Source organism: Artibeus jamaicensis, unplaced genomic scaffold, assembly GCF_021234435.1.
Source record: "Artibeus jamaicensis isolate MK-2021 breed Jamaican fruit bat unplaced genomic scaffold, CSHL_Jam_final contig_233, whole genome shotgun sequence".
In the NCBI taxonomy this organism is placed as follows: domain Eukaryota; kingdom Metazoa; phylum Chordata; class Mammalia; order Chiroptera; family Phyllostomidae; genus Artibeus; species Artibeus jamaicensis.
Genome location: NW_026521486.1, coordinates 21,515,355 through 21,528,768, shown reverse-complemented (window position 1 = coordinate 21,528,768; position 13,414 = coordinate 21,515,355). Strand labels below are relative to the sequence as shown.

General features: G+C 52.4%; 1 protein-coding gene and 1 long non-coding RNA gene across 3 annotated transcripts; one reads left to right on the top strand and one right to left on the bottom strand.

Moving 5' to 3' along the window:
* The first annotated feature begins 2,244 nt into the window (after positions 1 to 2,244).
* PIANP (PILR alpha associated neural protein) lies at positions 2,245 to 8,974 on the top strand. 2 transcript variants are annotated; one of them, XM_037160072.2, is made up of 6 exons: positions 2,245 to 2,351; positions 4,719 to 4,778; positions 5,041 to 5,549; positions 6,282 to 6,363; positions 7,153 to 7,374; positions 8,152 to 8,974. In XM_037160072.2, the coding sequence occupies exons 2-6, from the start codon at positions 4,762 to 4,764 to the stop codon at positions 8,324 to 8,326; spliced, it is 1,005 nt and encodes a 334-aa protein (XP_037015967.1). In that variant the 5' UTR covers positions 2,245 to 2,351; positions 4,719 to 4,761; the 3' UTR covers positions 8,327 to 8,974. The 2 variants fall into 2 exon arrangements, with proteins under 2 accessions (XP_037015967.1, XP_037015969.1); XM_037160074.2 differs by lacking the exon at positions 8,152 to 8,974 and adding an exon at positions 7,726 to 8,097.
* Positions 6,047 to 8,170, bottom strand: LOC128626860 (uncharacterized). Its single transcript, XR_008390954.1, has 3 exons — positions 8,082 to 8,170; positions 6,313 to 6,411; positions 6,047 to 6,117 (listed from the first exon to the last, which is right to left on the bottom strand). It is a non-coding gene; the product is annotated as an uncharacterized LOC128626860 (long non-coding RNA).
* Positions 8,975 to 13,414: the final 4,440 nt, after the last annotated feature.

Here is a 13,414-nt window from a genome sequence, read left to right as displayed (position 1 = left end):
TCAGAACAGCAGGCTTCCTTCCGGGAGGCGGGAGTGCAAGGCTAATGATAGTAATAGTGCAGGGGATGAAGGGCGACTGGAGGGGTGTGGATGTGAGCAGACTCAGCCACAGAAGCACTGTGCACAGATCACAGGGCAGAGAGCAGGGAGGCCAGGAAGACAGAGGAAAGGCAGGTGGAGGGCAGAGGACAGAATGAAGAGTTCCAGTGGGTAGGGGTCCCAGGTGAAGCTCACTAAGCAATGAATACTGAGCATATATATGCTAAGTCCTGAAGTAGATTACAGGGGAACAAAAACAAATGAGATCTTTGCTTCTAGTATACGTGGGGTGGGGGGACAGACAGTAAACAGTAAACAAATACGAGATCATTTCAGAGAGTGAGAAGAGTTGGAAAGAATAAAACATATTGATGAAATAGAGTGGGTGGTTTAGAGAGAAGGAAGGAGCCAATCTAGTAAAAGTGAGACTGAAGGGGGCACAAAAGCTTCTAGAAATAGGGAATCAAAAGTGCAGGGGTGCTAAGAGAATGATTTTGGGTGTTCTAGAACAGCAAGCAATCCAATTGGCAGGAACATTGTTTGAACATTGAGGAAGAATACAAGCTAAAAGGCCTCTCCCAACAAGGAGTTCAGATTTATTCCAAGAACAATGAAAAGGCACTCAAACATTTTAAGCAGGGAAGAGCATTCTGAAGACAAGTTTGTAAAGGGCAAGGGCAGGTTCGAGGGAACGACTGGGAAGCTACTGCACTATTCCAGCCATCGTCTCGTCTGGAGAGGATGTGAGCAACATAGCTGGAGAGAAGTGGATGGATTCAGGATATATTTGAGATGCAGAGCTCATGGGACTTGCTGGTGAAGCAGATACAGGGTGGGAATTAGTAAGAAAAGGGAAAGGGAAGAAGGACATTTCCTAGGTTTTTACCCTGAACAAGTGGGGTGGGGAATACTGGGAGAGAAACGAATTGGCCAGGAGAGAACTCAAGACATGCATTTCAACTGCATTAGCTTTGCATGGCCATTAGGCATCCAAGTGGCGATGTCAAGTAGGCTGTTGGATAAATGAGTCTGGAGCTCGGCATATAAATTTAGGACTCTCTGACACTTACATAGTGTTCAAGCCCTGGGACTGGATGACGTCACTGGACAGAGAATGTGGAAGACGAGGGCCAAGGACTAAGTTCTCAGAAGCTCAAACATTTAGAGGTCGAGCAGAAAAGACTGAGAAGGAAAAGCTAGTGAGGTTGGAAGGAAACAAGGAGAGTACGGTGGGTGCCCTAGAAGTACAACCCAAATAAAACCAGGCTGTGACAGAGATGACCGGGGCGGGATGGGGTGAGCATGGGGTAGGGGAAGCTACTTTTGATAGAGAGGTTAGACAAGGCCTCGTAAAAGGTGACATTGGATGTGAGTGAAATATTAATGAAAAGAGTGAGTCATTGGTAAAAGCCAGGGGTAAAAATGGTCCAGGCACAGGGAATATCAAGTGCAAAGACCTTGTGGCCGGTTAAGCACCTCCAGCTCTGGAAAGACAGACCAGGTAGAGTGTAGCTGGGGCATAAGTGTTAGGAAAAGAAATCAGAGAGTTACCCAGGGGCTCGGTCATGTAGGGCCTTGTAAGTCACAGTAGTCTGGATACCTGAGTGCTAGATAAACTGAGTGATGTGACTTGAACTACTTATTTTAAAGATAATCAGGTTGCTTTGGAGACAATGCATTGTAGCAGGGTCAGAGTAGAATCGGGGGATCCAGTTACTGGGATAATCCAAGGATGGTGCGAGGTCTTCGCTGCCACCCCCACCTTGCTCCCACTCCTCACTCTCCACCAGGAATGAAGCAGAGTTGGAGACACAGAATCTCAGAAACTACCTAAGGTAACCATGGTGTTGGGGTGACAGGGTGGAGAAGCCCGCCATCAAAACGCGGGGAATCAGACGGTCGCTCACCCTCCGCCGCCCTCTCCAACCTTCCACCCTGGGACACAGCTGAGCCTGCCTCCCGTGATGCGGCAGCCGGAGGGTTAAACCTTGTGGCCTACCGGCGGGAGGGGGAGAGGCGGAGACCGAGCGCTTGGAGGTGCCGCGCCGAGCCCCACCGAGCCCCACCGAGCCCCACCGAGCCGAGCGCAGCGCGAGCCGAGCAGAGCCGAGTCGAGCCGAGCGGAGCATCTCCCGCCGCTGCCACCGCCGCCGCCGCCCCGCGCCCCAGGCGCCCGCCCCCCACCCTCTCCAGCACCTCGCTGCCGGCCAACCCCCCTGACCATGCCCCGTGCCCCACCTGCCCCCGCGACCCCCCAGCCCCGCTCATCCGTGAGCACCCACAGCTGCCGCGCCGCCGCGCCAGGCTTGCAGGTGAGTGAAGGGGACCCCCACGCCCCCACCCGAAGGGGCCCGGCCCTGCCCTTCCGGACTCCGAGTCTTTCGCCTCCGAGCCTTTCGCCCCCACCTCTCCCCGCGCGGTCCCTCACCCGAGCTCCAGCCTCCAGCCCAGAAGTGCTCCTTCCCTGCTGTGCTCTCCATCCCTCCTCCGTTCCCAGCTCCATCCTGCCCTTCTAGCGCAGTGGGTCACCGTCCCCGCGGCTGCCTCCGTCCTGCCTTAGGCTTAGGCTCCTGGCATCCTCCCGCTTTGGGCTCCCTGTCTGCTTCGGGTGCTCCCACCCTCCGAATCCCTTCGCCGACCTCCTGGTCCTCGTCTTCTCCCCCACTCTCGCTGCTTCCCAGCCCCGTGCGGGAAGCACGAGCCCGTGAGAAGGGTGGGCTGGGGCAACGCTGGAGATGGGGCCGGGATCCCCCACCCCAAGGTTCCCACCCCACCCCCCTCTTGTTTCCTGCGCACAACAGGTCCGTGAGGCGAGAGGAGAGGGAGGGGGTGGCGCGCCAGCCTGGGGACTGCGGGCTTCCCGGAAGGGGTAGCAAAAGGGGGTTGGGGTCCAGAGACTGGAGTTGATGTCAGGGGGAAGGGGTGATGCACAAGGCGGAGAGGCAAGTGGGTCCCAGAGTCAACTGGCCACAGATGTCCCTGTGAGCCCTTCTCCGCTTCACTGCTTCGCTCCCACACTCCCTCCCTCCAGCTTCGTTCCCTTCCCATCCCTCTCTCCCTTCTTCCCACCGTGCCCCATCCCTATCTCCTCCCGTAGCTCCACATCCCTTTACATCAAAAGAAACAATTTCCAACTCCTCCATCTTTGCTGTTCCAGTCTTCAGTCCCATCCCTTCCTCTTCTCGTGTTGTCCACGGTATTATGCGCCTTCCTTTCCCATTTCCTTTCTCCTCAACCCTGCTCTTCTCCACCTTTTTCTCCCTTCCCCGTCTCATCTTCCCTTCCTGCCTGGACCTTTTCTTTCCTCTCCTGCCCTTCCCCCTTCTTCCCCTGTTCCCGTGACCCCCTTCACCCTCTCTTTTCCTCCCTGACCTTTTTAATTCATCCTGTTCTCCCTTCAGCATCCTCCACGCTCCCAGTCTTCTGTACCATCCCGTTTGTTCTCTTTGGGGACTGACTCCTGCCCCTCCCCCTGTGCCCTGTACCGGCTTCCTCTTCACCCTTCTCCCTTTTCACTCCCAACCCACCTTTGCTTTCTGGGTCCTTCATGAACCCTTCACATCTGTGCCCACTGCCCACTTCCCCATTTCCTTCCTCAGACTTTACAATCATATTCCCGTTATTCTCTGAGAGTATTTACAGATTTAGACCTCGAATCCAGAGGACGCAGGGTGTCATATCCTCATTCACTCTGGGGAGACTGCCCCCCACCCAGAACCCTCATCCCTGAAAACATGTCCTTCCTCCTTCAGAACCAACCATCCTGATTCTCCCAGGATTCTTTACCCAGGAGATCTGCACTTAAGGAGGTGGTCTCCCCCTATTTCTGTCTCCCTTCAGAGGGTACCTATGCTTTCGGATGATTAAACATTGAGTAAAAATTAGCCCTTCCTGGTGTAGCTCAGTAGATTGAGTGCTGGCCTATGGACCAAAAGGTCACCAATTTGATTCCCAGTTAGGGTACATGCTTGGTTATAGACCAGGTCCCCAGTTGGGAGCATGTGATCTCTTACACACTGATGTTTCTCTCCCTCTCTTTCTCTCTCTCTAAAAGTAAATAAATAAAATCTTTATTAAAAACATTGAGCAAAAATTATATTCTCCCACTCATCTCTCTCTTTCTCTGTCTCTTTCCTTCCAACCCTCCATCTCCTCTTCCCCTTCTAAAGATGCAGATTCCTGGGGCCAATCATAAGGGAAATGCCTGGGACTACGAGTGGGGTGGGCAGACTGGGATGCTTCCATTGCGCACACACCACACACACATTCACAGACTCACTCGGATTGACTTCCTCTTCCCTCCCCCACTCTCAGATTCCCTCCCTAGCGGTAGGTACACAAGGAATCACAAGGTTCTTTGCTCTAAATTAAGATTCAAGAAAAGCTTGGAGCTGTGGGCAGGAAGTGAGAAGGAAGCCTGAGAAGTGAGAGTAGACCCTGGGGTGCGGAGGTAACAGTGACCTGGGGAGTGGTAGAGAGGGGCTGGGGTCTAGACAGGGAGCCACTCTGGGAGTTTTCCCCCCAGAGGATGCTCAGCAGCAGTGAATCCTGGGTGGCAGCAGCATAGCTGGCAGCCAGCAGCCTGGGAGGGGAGATGGTGGTAGAATTGGTGATGAATGAGCTGGGAAAGTACCCAGGGCAGGGAGGGTAGGGATGTGACAACCCCTTCTCTCTCCCAGTAAAGGCTGGAAATCTGGGTCACAGCTGAGGAAGATCTTGAACATGGAGTCCAGGATGTGGTAAGTTGGGCACAGCAGCGGGAGCTTGGAAGCCACTTTCCCTGGGGCCTTGGCCCTTTCCTCCCTAGGCCCACCAAGGGCCCACCATCCTAAGAGCTAGACACTAGGAAGACAGAAACTGAGGCTGTCTTCCCAAGGCCCACCTGCTTTTGCAGAGAGACCTGGAGAGAGGCAGCTGGGGATCTCTGGTACGAGCCTGTCCTCCCCACATATAGGCCCAAGACGGGTTTCTGTCTCACCCTCTTTTTCTCCCTTTTTGCAGGCCTGCACTGCTGCTGTCCCACCTCCTCCCTCTCTGGCCACTGCTGTTGCTGCCCCTCCCACCGCCTGCTCAAGGCTCCTCCTCCCCTCGAACCCCACCAGCCCCAGCACGTCCCCCATGTGCCCGAGGAGGCCCCTCTGCCCCACGCCATGTGTGTGTGTGGGAGCGGGCACCGCCACCAAGCCGATCCCCTCGAGTCCCAAGATCTAGGCGGCAAGTCCTGCTGGGCACAGCTCCCCCAGCCACCCCATCAGGCTTTGAAGAGGGGCCGCCCTCATCCCAGTACCCCTGGGCTATCGTGTGGGGCCCTACAGTTTCTCGAGAGGACGGAGGGGACCCCAACTCTGCCAATCCTGGATTTCTGCCCCTGGACTATGGTTTTGCAGCCCCCCATGGGCTGGCTACCCCACACCCCAATTCAGACTCCATGCGGGGTGATGGAGATGGGCTCATCCTTAGAGAGTCACCTGCCACCCTGCGGCCATTCTTATTCGGGGGCCGTGGGGAAGGTGAGTGGGAATGGGAGAGGCTGGTACGGATATGAGGGTGGGGGAGGCTGGTCAAAGACCCAAAGGGCAGCAAGAGAGGCCTTGTCTGTAAGCTCCTTCCACAAATGTACTGGCACGGGAGGCAGGGGTGAAGATGCCTCTGAGCCCCCAAGCTCAGGTCCATAGGAGAAGACAGATGCATAAATACTTGGGGATGTCAATGTAATAAGTGCACTAGTAGAGGCATGTACAGCATGTTTTTAAGAAAAGAGGGAAGAGACTTCTTCTGCCTGGGGCTCAGGACACTTTCCAAGAACTGACATTTGAACCGAACTTGGAAAACAGTAGTCCATGCAGAGGAACACCATGGGTAACAGGAACGCAGGGTGACAGCCCAGTTCCTGGAGTACAGGGACAGGGCCAGAAGTTTGGGGGTGATGCCGGGGCAGATATGGATGTTTCCACCCCCTGGTTTCTTTACAAAAGCAGGTTCTCTCTGACCTTGCAGCTGCCTCCTCATCACATGTATCCAGGTTTGAGAAAGTGGAGAAGGATTTGGGAGGAAAGGAGCTAAAAATTCTGGGTAAAGCTGATGACAGAATAAAGGGGGTGCTTTAGAAAGAGCTGGGCAATATGGATTCCCATTGAAAGCCCTCCTCGAGCTTACTGAACCCGCAACCCAGCTCCATTCCCACTGCCTCCTGGCTCCTCCCACCTTGAGCCTCCCTGAAACTTTCTTCCCACCCCAACCAGGTGTGGACCCCCAGCTCTATGTCACAATTACCATCTCTATCATCATCGTTCTTGTGGCCACTGGCATCATCTTCAAGTTCTGGTAAGCTGGGGCGAGGAGGGTGCTGGCCGATAAGGGCTGAATGTTTGGCTGGAAGGAGGGAAGGAGCAAGAGCATCAATTTTGCTGGGGGTGGGATAGGAAGTGGTTGATTAAATCAAGACCTTGGGGAAAGGTAGTTAAGGATTTGGGTTGGGGCAGACAATGGGAAACCAGGGCAGATCCCTTCTCCCAGGGAAATAAAAGGATAATGGGAGAGGTGGGGGATTATTTATGTGCGCTAGGGGCTTTGGTGGTTATCCCTTGTCCCCATTTCTTCCAGAGAAGGAAGACAGAAAACTGACCCAGTCTGTAGAGCCCCTCCTTAGGGCTGCCTGGGAAGGAGGGAGCAAATCTGGAGCTTTCTCTGCGTGCATTTAATAATGGGTCACTCAGTTCTTCACACTCTACTAAGAGAGTCGTTAGACAAAAGTGTCCAGGTCATTAGCTGACTTTGAACTAGAACTAAACCTGCCAAGGCACATGCTGAGGAGAGACATGGTTCTTCTGGATATGCATGGGGTAGAAGGCCATTCCGGAGGGCCCTCCCTGTTGGTGGGGAGGAAGTACTATTCTGTGGATCTGGAGCAGGTTGGGAGGATGGTTTAGATCCCAGAGCCCCAGGGAGACAGGGCAGGAGAGGTGGTTTTATGGACACATGGTCTTAGAGGCCAGTTTCTCTGCTGTAGGGTGTTAGAGGTGCCTGAGGGGGGCTGGGGGTGACCAGCCCTGCAGGTACAGGACGGGGGCTTCCTAAATTCATGAAAGAACCTCTTCCCTTATGGTGCACCAGCTGGGACCGCAGCCAGAAGCGGCGCAGGCCCTCAGGACAGCAAGGTGCCCTGAGGCAGGAGGAGAGCCAGCAGCCACTGACAGACCTGTCCCCAGCCGGGGTCACTGTGCTGGGGGCCTTCGGGGACTCACCCACCCCCACCCCTGACCATGAGGAGCCCAGAGGGGGACCCAGGCCTGGGATGCCCCAGCCCAAGGGGGCTCCAGCCTTCCAGTTGAACCGGTGAGGGCCAGGGCAAAAAGATGGGAGGGTGAGGAGGGGAGGCCCTTTAGGTCTCTGGAACTGTGGTTGGGGTACTCCTTCCCGGGCGGGTGGGAAGGAGGTAGGCCTGGCCCTCCCAGAGCCTGTGGCTTTCCTTCCCAGCCTGGCTCCTGGCCCTCCCAAGGAGTCTGGACCTCTCCTTTCTGGGGCGACCCTTCCCTCTCCCCTCTCTGTGGATCTGTGTCCTATTCTCATGCTGCCATTTAACTCCAGCTCTGCCCTCTTAACCTTGATTCCCTTTGTCTTGGATTCCCCTCTTGATTCTGACTTACCCCTTGTTTCCTGACTGTACCCTTTCCCTCTTCCTCTCAGGATTCCCCTGGTGAATCTGTGATGCCCACCAATGTTGGGGTACCACCAAGCAGGAGGCCGAGGGGCCGGCATAGCCACCGCCCCCACTGAGGGTGGGGCAGCTGTGGGACCTGGGCCGCAGGTGCTCCTGGCCCCTGCCCTTGCCCTCCACCCTGGAACACTCACTGGCCCCACAGTCAGTCCTACCTGCTCACCCTCCTTTAGGTGGGGACCTCCCATATTTGTGGTTTTTGGTCCCCCATGCCTGCCCTTGCACACTCACATGAAAGCCTTGCACACTCACTTCCACCCTCATGGGCCATTGCACACACTCATGCTGTTGTGCAGCCAGTCTTCTGCACCTGCTCCCTACCCACCTCTCTCCTCTGCTGACCCCTCACATTCTTCCTTTTGTTTCATGTTTTTCACACTCTCCTCTCCCTGCAGTCCACGTTCATCTCAGTCACTCAGTGGTCGGTGGGCGACTTCAGCATTTCCTCTCACGTGTATGTCCTGGCTCCACGCTGTGATGTTGCAGTCGTGTCCACACTCCATCTCATGGACACCCACTGACCCAGTTTCTGTGGCTCCTGCATGCTGCCCAGAGGTTGGTGGGAGGTGAGCTGGAGCTCCTCGTGCCCCCATCTGTCTCGATCCCATCCTGCTCCGTGTCATGTTCTTCACTGTCCTCATCACCCCACTCCATGGGCGCTCTCATTACCCAGAGGGCTCCCCCACAAGAAAGGAGGTAGTGAGGCCCCACACTTTTTCCCACCCCACTGCTAAATTCTGTTGTCTGGGAGATGGGTTTTGGGGAGTCACCTGCTGCACTACATGAGAAAGGGGCTCCCATTTGCCCTTCCCTTCCTCCTAAGTCCCTTTTGTCTTATCTGTCCTGGCTGTCTGTGTGTGTGTGTCACTCTCTGGAATTCAAAGCCCCCTGAGCCAGTCTTCCTCTTCCCAGCCTCCCTCAGTGCCTCCTGATTCCACTGAGGTTGGCAAGGACTGCAGGCAGTTGGTTCAAGGCCATTGGGAGCTTTACCTCCCAATCTGCCCCCCCCTTCCTGGGCTCCCTAACATCTCTCCCTCCCTCCCTCCCTCCTTTGTTCTTCCACTCACTCCTTTTGCCCCCCACTCTGACCCCAGGTTTGTCCCTACTTCTCATAATTTTTTCCACCTTCTTTCCTTATTCCTCTCTTACCTGGCTCCTATGCTGTGATATATATTTTTGTATTATCTCTTCTTGTGGTGATAATCTCTGAATTCTTGTGGGATGTAAGTTTCAAAATTTTCAAATAAAGCCTTTGCAAGATACCTGAGTCTCCTGGTTCTGCCTTATGAGCCCTGCAGAATGGACGGGAGGTGAGGTGACGGGCAGCCAAGAGGGAGAAAGAGAAGGATGAGCAGAGGAGCCCCTCCAGACTCAGTGTGCCCTGTGCTGCTCTGACCTGGAGTTGGGTTCAGGGACTCCACCTGAGGACTAGATGGAAGGAAGAGAAACTAAGGAAGCAGTCCAGAGCAAGAGCAGCCAGTGCAAGAGAAACTGGAAGAGTGGCTTGCCTGTTACTTGCCAGTGAAGGTCAAGAGAGACCATGTGAAAGAAGGCAGAAGAAAAGGGCAAATTCCACAGAAGGACGGGCAGTGGAGCAAACAAGAAAAGGAAGAGAGAACTGATAAGACAGATGGAGGGTGAAGGATGAAAGAAGAGAAAAATGGAGCAAGGGGAAAGAGGCTGCCTTGCTTGGTTTATTTTCAGCCAGGCTCCCTAACTGCCCCCACCCACGGTTGGCCCCCAAAAGGTGTGCAGCATTGGAAGTTCTGTGGTTAACACTCATCAGCTTTCCCCGCTGTGCGTTCTCTGATAGGGTATGGGGGTGGAATCAAGGGGTGTGTTTTTGGGGAGGGAACCCAGTCTGCCCAGCTGGGATCAGTCACCTCTGAGCTCTCAATTCTAGGTTTGCCTCTGGTAACAGCCCTGCAAAAGCCCACAGAACACATCAGCCTCTCAGCTGTTGCTAGGCTCTGTTGCCATGGTAACCACCCAGGTCTCATATCTCCCCCCACCCCCATCTGTGCCCCACTTGCTCCCTGGAAATGGGGAGCTCCAGGGAGGAGAGGAGACTGGAATGTGTGAAAAGGCAGCCTGGGCTGCCCTGGGCTGTGGACGCCTCCCTGTGTTTATCTTTGCAGCTCAAATCAGGAATGTACACGGATTGGTAGATGTGTGTTTTTAGGTGTTGGAGCGCTTGACTGTGTCCTCAGGGAAGTATGGCTGAGTCTATGTAGCGCACAAAGGTGCGTGGGGAGGAGGCGGCATATTTCTCAGGACCAGAGCAGTGTATACATTCGGGGCATCGGACTTCCTAAGACAGACTGCTACAGAAGAAAAGCAGAGCCAGGCTAGGGAGTGATGAACAAACCAAAAGCACAGGTACAAGGCAAACAAGCTGCTGAGGAAAGCTCAAAAGCAACCCAGTGGGGCCTGAAGAGACCCCAGTGGGCAGTTGGTGGACTGGATGGAACCCGAGGGTGCAGGAAGAGGTGCTGACTGGCGGGGGCAGTGTTGGGGCAGTGAGGGAGGGATCCAGGAGGGTAGGAGAAGAAGCCTCAGTAACCTTTCCCTTCTTTCCCCACAGGAATCTAGTCCTTCTCCTGGGTGGGGGAGGGAAGGGGAAAGAGCTCAAGTGCCTGGAGAGCACACCCCAGCTCTATCACCTTCAGCAACTGTCTGCAAAGGGACAGTGTGACCCTGCAGCTCATCCATATGCAAAAGGCACACATGAAGGACCCGAATGAAGAGGGAATTAATTATTGCCTGATTAGACTGCTGTTTCTCTAAATTTAAATAGATTAAAATACACCAGCAGGACACTGGAAATCCTCACCTGTTCCCTCTCCCTAAATGCCCTCCTGTCCGTGGAAAGTCAGATGGGAGAGGCAGAGGAGAAAGGAGACATCTTAGTCTTCCGAGTTTTCCAAAGGAACTACCCCGAACTAAATCACATAGTCACACTAACGGGAAAGCATCCTAAGGCCACAGGGAATGGATCCTAACCTTTTTCTCTCTTGGAGCTGAAACTGAAACTGGGGCCTTGGGGGTCCTTGGAAAGCTGCAAGGAAGTGGTAGAGTGTAGAGTCATTGCAGTGACAGACCCAGAACATAAACAGTGGCCATACTACTGTCTTGGTTTTTGGAGGCCACACATCACAGACAGTACCGGGACCAGTCTCTCTCATCACTATGCATTGCACTGTCTTCGCCTCCTGAGTTGTGTATCAAATGACTCAGCCAGGCTTCTCTTAAACATTTTCCTGGAATGCTTACCACTGTGGCTCAGACCAAACCAGGGAATGGGGAAGCCCCCCGGAGGAGGGATCTCCTGGGCAGAGCTCCGGGTGTGGAAGTGATTCAAGATGGTAACAGTGTGCCAGCTGGAAAGCCCCGGACTAAAATTAACAGCCCTCCTCCCCCTACACCCCACATTTATCTCTCTAAAGCTATTCTCTAAGGAGTTCAAGGAACTTAAAACTTGCTTCTTATGGCAAGGGCAGGAGCAGGATTCAGCCAGAGACACTGAGGCCCAGAAGTGCCAGTTAATGTAAAGAGGAAAAGCACTAGAGGAGAGCCAGGACTTACAGTGATGACTACCATTTTGCTCCCATTTTTCTACTTTAGCCCCCAAAATCAAGGTTTCTTGAATCATGGTTCTTCATCTCATGCAGTAACTGGGTCTGGTCCCATCTGAGCCCCTAAGACCTTTATCCTACCTGCTGTTGCTACTGGGTTAACACAGACTGAACGCAGAGCCCAAAAATATGATAAAAAGAGTAGATACTTAAAACAATAAAAAGATACAAACAAGCTGTGGTCTGGGGTGGGTAAAAAGTTTGTGGGTTCAATCCCTGGCCAAGGGCACATAACCTAGGTTTTGGGTTTGATCAGGAGGCAACCAATCATGTTTCTCATGTGGATGTTAATCTCTGTCTCCCTTCCTCCCTAAAATCCATAAATGTATCTTAGGGTGAGGATTAAAAAAAAAGAGATGAACGATTATCAGCCAAAAACATTATCTTCTTTTTTTTTAATTTTCTTATTTATTTATCTTTAGAAGGGAAGGGAAAGAGAGAGGGAGAGAAACATCAATGTGTGGTTGCCTCTCATGTGTTCCCCATTGGGGAACTGGTCTGCAACCCAGGCATGTGCCCTGACTGGGAGTTGAACCGCGATCTTTTGGTTTGCAGGCATGCAATCCACTGAGCTATATCCACTGATATATTCACTGATACAGCTCAATCCACTGAGCTATACCAGCCAGGGCAACATGTTATCTTCTTGAACATTTAATTTAAATGTTTATTTTTAGGTGTTCTTCACTACTTCCTTGCCGTGGCCTTGGGGAAAATCACTTAAATCTTCAGGCTCATTTTCATTATTATAAAACAGGCAATATAGTTATTTCTACTAGGTTTATTTTGCTCTGTAAGCATGGGGCTGTTACTGTTGGTAGGAGGGGCTTCAATTCTGCTTCAGTCAAAACAGCTGCTCTGGCCCTGTCAGGGTGCAGGGTGGTGGCAGTATTCATTTAATCAAATAACATATAGTAGTGCCTCCTCATCTGCTGGGGGTAAGTTCTAAGACCCCCAAGGGATGCCTGAAACCTCAGATAGTCTGAACTCTATATATACTATGTTTTTTCCTATAGACAGGTACCTTTTTACTTAAAGGAAGCACTTCCTGGTTTTTCAGTTGCCATATCTGAATTGCCAGCATCGCTATGGCTGTGCGTTGGGGCCATTATTAAGTAAAATAAGGGTTCCTTGAACACAAACACTGCAATACCTCCACAGTCAATCTGATAACTGAGATGGCTACTAAGTATCTCGGGCAGGGACAGTGTACACCTTGGAGACACTGGACAAAGGGATGAGTCATTACCAGACTCAGCCTTCAGCAGGATGGCTGGAGATTTCATCATGCTGTTAAGAATGGCACATAATTTAAAAGTTATGAATTGTTTATTTCTGGAACTTTCCATTTACTGTTTTTGGACCACGGTTGACCAAGGTAACAGAAACAGTGGAAAACGAACCTGTGGACAAGGGGACTGATGTATAGTTATTTAGCATGTTCTATATGCTAAGCAAAACAGTGGGAAGGATACTATGTATGAGACAATTTCTTCCAAGGAGCTGACAAGCTCGCTGAGGAATCACATATATGAAATAGTTAAAAGAGCAACAAAAGATACAGACTAAATGCTGTGGGAATTAAGACATAGGGACCATTACGGGTTGGAGCAATCAGGGAAGGCTTCCTGAAAGAGTTCATATTAAGTGTTCATAAACGTTTACTGATCACTAACTAAATCCCAGCTCTGATGGGAACAGATGGAAACAGTATGTCAGGTAGTGATGAGGGTGAGGAGACGGAGATGTGGAGGAGGGCAACAAGACTGTAGCAGAGGCCAAAGCAAAGAGACTAAGGGGTGTGATCTGGAAGGGTTGGATTTTGATGGCTGTGAGAGGTTATCAGTTACTCTTTGGGCCTAAGTAGAAACCTCGGAAAACGGACAGAGCCTGCCCTTACTTGCATATTCAAAGTATTGAGAAATTCTTGAGAGTAGAGTATAAGAAAAAAAAGAACAGCAACTTTCGGTATCAACCTATTCCCCGACCGCGGGAAGGGAAACGGGACCCTAGTCTTTTAAAA